This window comes from Scatophagus argus, chromosome 2 (assembly GCF_020382885.2).
Source record: "Scatophagus argus isolate fScaArg1 chromosome 2, fScaArg1.pri, whole genome shotgun sequence".
Taxonomy (NCBI): Eukaryota; Metazoa; Chordata; class Actinopteri; family Scatophagidae; genus Scatophagus; species Scatophagus argus.
Genome location: NC_058494.1, coordinates 27,848,522 through 27,855,409, shown reverse-complemented (window position 1 = coordinate 27,855,409; position 6,888 = coordinate 27,848,522). Strand labels below are relative to the sequence as shown.

General features: G+C 52.0%; 1 protein-coding gene across 1 annotated transcript; it reads right to left on the bottom strand.

Moving 5' to 3' along the window:
* Nucleotides 1-3,978: 3,978 nt before the first annotated feature.
* irf2bp2b (interferon regulatory factor 2 binding protein 2b) lies at nucleotides 3,979-6,582 on the bottom strand. Its single transcript, XM_046376501.1, has 2 exons — nucleotides 5,520-6,582; nucleotides 3,979-5,208 (listed from the first exon to the last, which is right to left on the bottom strand). Exons 1-2 carry the CDS (start codon nucleotides 6,277-6,279, stop codon nucleotides 4,448-4,450), a joined length of 1,521 nt encoding a protein of 506 aa, XP_046232457.1. The 5' UTR covers nucleotides 6,280-6,582; the 3' UTR covers nucleotides 3,979-4,447.
* Nucleotides 6,583-6,888: the final 306 nt, after the last annotated feature.

The window sequence follows — 6,888 nt, the reverse complement described above, 5'->3', positions numbered from 1 at the left end:
TAACCTTGCTACATGAATCCATCTTGGTTTTCCTACTTTGCTGTTGACGAGGAGTAATGTAACGCAGTCAGCTCAGTCGTGTGCCGTCATTCCCAGCTCCAACTTCCATCTTCCACAGTAAGCTAACATGCTAACAAGCTGATGTTTAGCTTGTGTGATGTTTGCCATCTCATTCTAGTGTATTCACAACATTTGAAAGTAACGCTAAACACAACTACGGCTAATGGGAATATGACATTAGTTTTGAGGGTATTTGTTCATGAATGTGATGACTGCACTACATGAAAAGTCAATGGATGATTTTATCCTGGAGGGAATGTCTGCACCAAATTTCATGCCAATAGTCCTTCAGACTGAAGACAACCTTCATCTCACTTTATTCAGACGTATTTAGGCTCTGGATCACATTCACAATCTGTGGTTTTGGCTACAGACAGCAGATGTGATGGTACAGACATCAGTGGTAGCAAGCTAACGCTAACAGTGACAGGAAGTGCTAAGAGTTTTAGCTAAACATTGCTTCCTTGTACAGTAGCATGTGTGTGTCTTCACATGCACGTGCAGAAGTTTGTCAAAATTGAAGTTATTTTGGGTGTTTTAAAACAAAAAGTTTTTATTTGTTGCACCATATCAGTCCCCCAACACTCCTGTTTTTCCTCTGATACTGTGATATGATGGTTCCACCATTACCTTTATGCCAACACATCGATTTTTATTACTTTTCACATGACAAAATTTCCTGCAGGAACCCCGGTGACCTGGTTTCAGCCAACATGACTCTAAAAAGAGTTTCCCACCCTGTCAAGTGTGAAATGAGTTAAATATGGCTGCCATGGGAATAAGGTCAGTCAGGGTAAGTTTAAAACGAATCATTCCTTGTTAAATATCAGAGTAAACCTGCGGCCAGTTGGATGAAATCACAGAGTGTTTTCATGGTGTTGTTGCTGGCGGCGTTCGTGGAGGCGAGAACAGCTGAGGTTTGTTGTTCCTGCTCGCCGTGTGTTTGCTGTTCTCCAGCCGGTGAGTTCAAGACATGTTTCCTCCAGCCCCATCCTGCACTTCAGAGTCAGGAAAGAGGAGGAGGACTGAGGTGGGGAGGGGGGTGAGCTTTGGGCGAGGGACAGCTGAACAAACAGAGAAAAGAGAGAGCGAGCGAGCTAGAGGACCGGCAGGGGGGGAGAAACCCTGAGTTTTTCTCTGAGTTTGCCACGTAATTTGAGCAAACCCATTTATCTCGGGCCACTGGCTCTTCGGGCCCTCTGGGTGTTGAGTTTCAGTGACAGATGAAAAGAAATGAGCTGTCTCGGCTGGAATCTGAGGCCGACCTCACGCCAAAGTTGAACCGGCGTGAGAGAGGGCGGAGGTCTGGATCTGGTTTAGACTGGCCCTCTGATTGGCTGGCAGAGATCAAAAGGAGCAGCAGACCAAAGTTTTAACCCATCAGAGTAGTTGTGTTTGTGTAGAAGAATGTGAGCAAAAGTCTTTCTTCTGCTTTTCCTTCTCAAGGGCCCCCAGTGGCTCAGGAAACACACTTAACTACAAGTCTGATAACAACAACAATCCTCACTGATGTTCCGCTCCAGAACATCAGAAATGAACTCGCAGCCGCTCAGAGTTTTCCGTTTTACTCACATTCAAAAAGGAGGAGAGATTTGAGCGGACGGCGGCGGATATCAAACTGAAATACTTGCCGTTTCCAACCAAAAGGTGGCTGTTGCATCATGAACTTCTGAAAGCTGGCGTGTGCGAACGCCTGCTCGGATTTGGACTCTCTGTTGATTTAATTTTTGATTAAACACACAGAAGGTCGTGTCTGTTGCTCGGGGTAATGTTTTAAGGTTTGGTCACGACGTCCTTCCTCACTCTCGGACTTTCTGATGGAAGAACTAAATATGACACAAAGTTCGAGTAGTTTTAGACATTTTAATGTGCAAACGGAACAACTCTGTATTCAGGCAACGTTCTTGTTAAGCAAATACTGTAGATTTTACCACACTGCTGTGATGTACAAAAGTACTGTTGAATAACCTGCGGAGAACAACCTTACGACCTCAAACCTCAGAGAGTGCGTTGAGAGCACCAACCTAACACAGAAAGTCACGACAACCGAAGTCCTGCAGCGAGCGGCGTCCTGCCGCGAGCGGCGTCCTCCTGCACGCAGGCTGATGAATCGCAACTTACTTGAACGCGTTTTGTCTTAATAAGTCGCTAAACTTATCACTTTTCAGAAATAAATGTAGTAACCCTCCTGATTGAGCCTCCTCTCTGTCTGTCACTCAATGTCCCGCCCACAACACAATCTGATTGGTCACATGACACGAGTAACAGCCAATCAACACTGCAAAGTCTGAATCTGAGGAGTTATCAAATAAATGTAGCGCAGTATAAAGTACAACATCAGCCTCCAAGATGTAGTGGAGGGGAAGTACGAGAAAGTATTGGGAAAGGGAAGTACAACTACCTCAAGGTTGTACTTCAAGCGTGCTACTGATCAGTGGTAACTGAGCATGCTCAGTCACACTCCATCAGTGGTTATTACAAATTTTTATTTTTATTACAAATTCAAATCTGCTCCAAATATGAGCCACCTGTCCCATCGATGACCAATAACTGATGTTGATGAAAACAGTCAAAGCTCCAAACAGCTCGACGTTTTGTTTTCGCCTTTAAAACTCAAAGATCTTGAGTACGCTGTGCTACAAAATCAGATAAAAGTAACAAATCGTCACAAAGCGGAAGACAAATCAAAGGAAAATCAGCTGCTGAGCCCACGTTTTTTAAAGTCAGAGTGAAATTTGGGCTTTTGTTAACGTGACTTTTGGAGGTTTAAACCTGAATCTGCCGGCGCGCAGAACGTCTGCGGACAGGAAGGGGTTAACGTTTTGCTCCTCGCTGCCGCTCTGAATGGCGGCTGAAAGCGACAGGGGCCCCGGCATAAACACACAGGCCCCCCATTCATCCGCTCGCTGTGTGATCAGCCTCGAACAGTGGAAGGCGTGTTATTGCAGCAGAGGGGGGGAGGAGACAGCAGAAGAAGAGGAGGGAGGAGGACGGTGACTCAGGAATTCCACCGAGGAGCACGTGACCCCCGAGCCGAGCATTTATATCCTCCTCCTCCCCCCTCGCTCTCAGCCAGGGGCCCCTCCGGGTTATTTGTCTTCCTGGAGGCGGAACCAGCCGAATGTGACGGAGACACAGAACATCCACAAGTGGCCAAATCACACACGAACGAGGAAAACGTTCACTGAAAAGCTGCAGATGTGTTGTTGTGACGAGAGGCAGAACAATGAGATTTAAAGGCTCGTCCACTTCCTCTGCGACGGCACCCATTCGGTCTGATGAAGCCTGTTCGCACGCGCTCTGCCTCCAACGCAGAGTCAGGAGGCGGCTCCGTCGCCCTCCATCAGACCGAGCTCATGTGACGAGCCGCTCGCTCCGGTCCAATCGTGACAGTCCGTGCAGGCCGCCGCTCGTGACCTCACGTCTCCAGAGTGTTTTCACAGGAATCGGGGCTGTGTGGGTTCGGCCAGCAGCGGCCCCGAGTGCTTCTTAAAGAGAAGACGACAGGCTGGCGAGACGCCACGAAGGGAAAAACAGCACGTAGCTCCACTGTCGTCCATATGCAGAGGAGCTGAAACTCACTGTGACGTGAAGTCAACAAACGCCTCACCGGGCGACTCTGACAGACTATTTTTAGGCCCTTGTTATCTCCCGCCGCCCTGCGGCGAGCGGCCTCAGCCCGCCCCCACGTAATTTACTGTACAAAATGTTTATGCAACACACTTCTACCTCGGCCTTCACCCCTCCTCCTCCTCCCTCTCTCCTTGACTTTTCCTCCACCCACTCTTCCCTGGAAGCTGGTTTGTTCCCGTTGGAAGGTATTGCATCATGACTGAATCACAGTCAGGCCGCGGCTCTGCGACCAAACTCCTGGCTCGCTCATGATGGAAAATAAACAAACCACAGAGACACTAGAGGTATTATTACAAGGTCTGAAACTGTATTTGGCAAGTTTTTTTCTTAAACAAGTGCATACATGTACAGCTAGAAGCATTTTCTCTTTTTTCTTTCTTTTTTTTTCTTTTCTTTTTTGTTTTTTTTTTGCCAAGTGCTCAGATTAGTCACATTCTACGCTGGAGCGTCTCCAGACCAGGTGTACACCGACAGGCTGAAAAGAAACAAGTGTGATGTGGGGAGGGTCTGTTAGCAGGAGTACATACCTTCAAAATTATAGAAACACAAAGTATTGAAAAAGAAAAATCAAAAGAATTATACAGCCATGTTTACGAAGTCTACGCTTCCCTCGTGTCCAGTATGTACATGTCCGTCAGGCTCTCGGGGGCTCGCCGGATGACGTGTGGCCGTAAACTGGTTTCACTTTACGTCCTGCTGCCGCAGTCGGGTTACAAAAGGAAAAGAGATCCAAGGAAAACAGCTGGGGAGCGTTTTAAGGGTCCCTCTCCTTTTTGACCTTTATGTCCCCGGCCAAAATGGTGGCTATTTCCCCCTGCATGAAGGCCCAGGGCACGTTGGAGCCCACCAGCGGGCACCGCTCGCCGCTGGGGCAGTACACCTCCCCGGTGGCGCCCTGCTGCTTGATGCTCTCCCGGGAGCAGGGGAAGCAGAACTTGTGCGAGGGCACAGACGGGCACTGGACGAAGTGAGTGTCCTCGAGCCGCTCGTGGCACAGGGTGCAGCACAGCGGCACGCTGCCCGGCGGGACGGAAGAGTCTGGAATGCTCTGGGGCGGCGGCGCATGGGCGTCCATGCCGCCGGCTGCGTGGAGAGCGGAGGGGTTGGCGCTCACGGGCCCGTCCCTCTGGGCCAGCCTCCTCTGAGAGGCCGAGGACGGCGACAGGGGGCTGCCGCTGTTCCGCCGCGCGCCCGCCGTGGTGGAGTGTACCTGGTTGGCGTCCTTGGGTGAGCCCGTGCTGCCCGCGTTATCAGTGGCGAGGATGAGCGCCGCCATGGGGGACTGGCCGTTCTGCGCCGTGGCAGCCTCAGGCGGCGTGGTGCGGGAGTGGGGGGAGATGGTGGACGGCGGAGCGGCTGAGAAGCCCGGCAAGGCCGCCGGGGGGATCTTCAGGACCTCGGAGGGGGACGGGAGCCAGGGCTGACCCTCGCCGCCATTCATCTTGGGGGCGCTGCCCTCGCCATCGGGCTCCGGGGAGGCCTTCCTCTTCATGCTCCGTGGGTGCTTCCCCCTGTCTGAGGAAGAGGAAGAGGAAGAGGAGGGTTAACACACACAGCCTGCTGCTCTGACCACAGTCAAACACAGGAAACCTCTCCACAGTGAATAACAGCTTTGTTTGTGTCCCTGCTGCTGTGTGCCAACGCGGGGCGTGCAGAGGTGAGCGGGTCCGTGTCAGCAGCGTGGCATCACCGCGCGCCGCCGTGCACACGTCAGCGCCATGCGTGCAAACCGCTGACACAGGACTTCAGCGCAGCTAAGTTCCTCTTTTCACAAAGCGTGACTGTTTGAAATCGTTCGTGCTGGGAAAAGGCAGAAATAGACGTACCTGTTTTTGAGGAAGTGGCGCTCGGCTCGTATCCCATCACCCGCTGCATGGCGGCGTGGTCCTTTTTGAACCTGGTGTCGAACGTGTGCAGCGCCATCAGGTCCCTGACTGTTTTGCCTTTGCCCATCCACTCCTTATGGCTGTCCGACATGTCCGCCAGTGCGTGTTTGTCTTTCAGCTCCTCCGGACGCTTGCCGTGCTCCCCGTGGGCGGGCGCGGCCAGAACCCCGGACAGACCCATCTGAGCCGGGCGGCCGTTGAGCGGGTGTATGGCCGGTATGCTGCCGTTCACTAAAGGCACCAGGTTGGGAGGAACCGTGCTAGTCCTGCGGGGATTGGGGCTTTGACGGTTCAGCTCCGGAGGCTCGTCGGGTTTTGGAAATCCGTTTGGCATAGGGAGGCCGTTTGCCTGCCTCCCTGCCTGGTACTCCGGTCCCAGCCGGGGCGGCCGGTCAGACAGCGGGTAGCGGTCCAAAGGCTGCGGCGGACGGGAGCCCGGGTCTCCAGCCGAGTGGTTGATGTCCTTCCCGGCGTGCTGGGGCTTCCCCGGGCCCGGAGAGCGACCGTCCTGGAAGCCGTGTGCTCTCTTCAGCTGCCGGGCCGTCTCGATAACAAACTCAATCCGGTCGGCCCCCTCGTAGTTGACACATCCACGGCAAACGGGCTCGCTAAAATCCCAGATCATCGCCCACGGCATGCGGGGCAAGTCGCACAAATAGCAGGACTGCCTTCTGGAGGCAGCGACCGCCGCGGAGGACATGTTGTAACCCCGAAGCGAATGCAAAACTCTCCAAAATGTCCGTCGGCTTGTTTACGTTGCTGGCAAGACGGAATCACCAGAGCTTACGACAAAATGCGGTTGTATTTTCCCTCAGAACGCAGCAGAGTCGCACCGACGGGAGTTCATCGTAGTTGTGTCCTTCGCCTCGGCGCGCCTCCGTCTAAGCTCGCGCTTACAATTCAGCTCGAGCTCTCAATGTAGAGCTGTGACGTCAGCGTCGACATTCGGCTCGTGCTCCGGGCTTCTATTTACTGGATTCTTCGATGACCCCTCGGGCGCATGCTCACCGTGTCTCTATCTTTATCCGGAGAGCCTTCACCCAAAGATCGTCTGTGTCTGAGAAGAGGCTTCACTCTGCGTTAATTCCACCGTGACCATAACACAGCATAAAACGCCCGCCCCTGACTGTGCTTTTCAAAGGCAGCTACGAATAATGAATGAAAGAATAACGCTAATTAAAATTAATTAGTTAATTATTTTAATAAAAGTTAATTTATGTCGAAATTATTCAGATAACAATTCATGAAAAAAAGTAGTTGGTCCCTCCTGTTGTCACTGTGAGTTGTTTGTAGCCTGAGAAGTCAACAA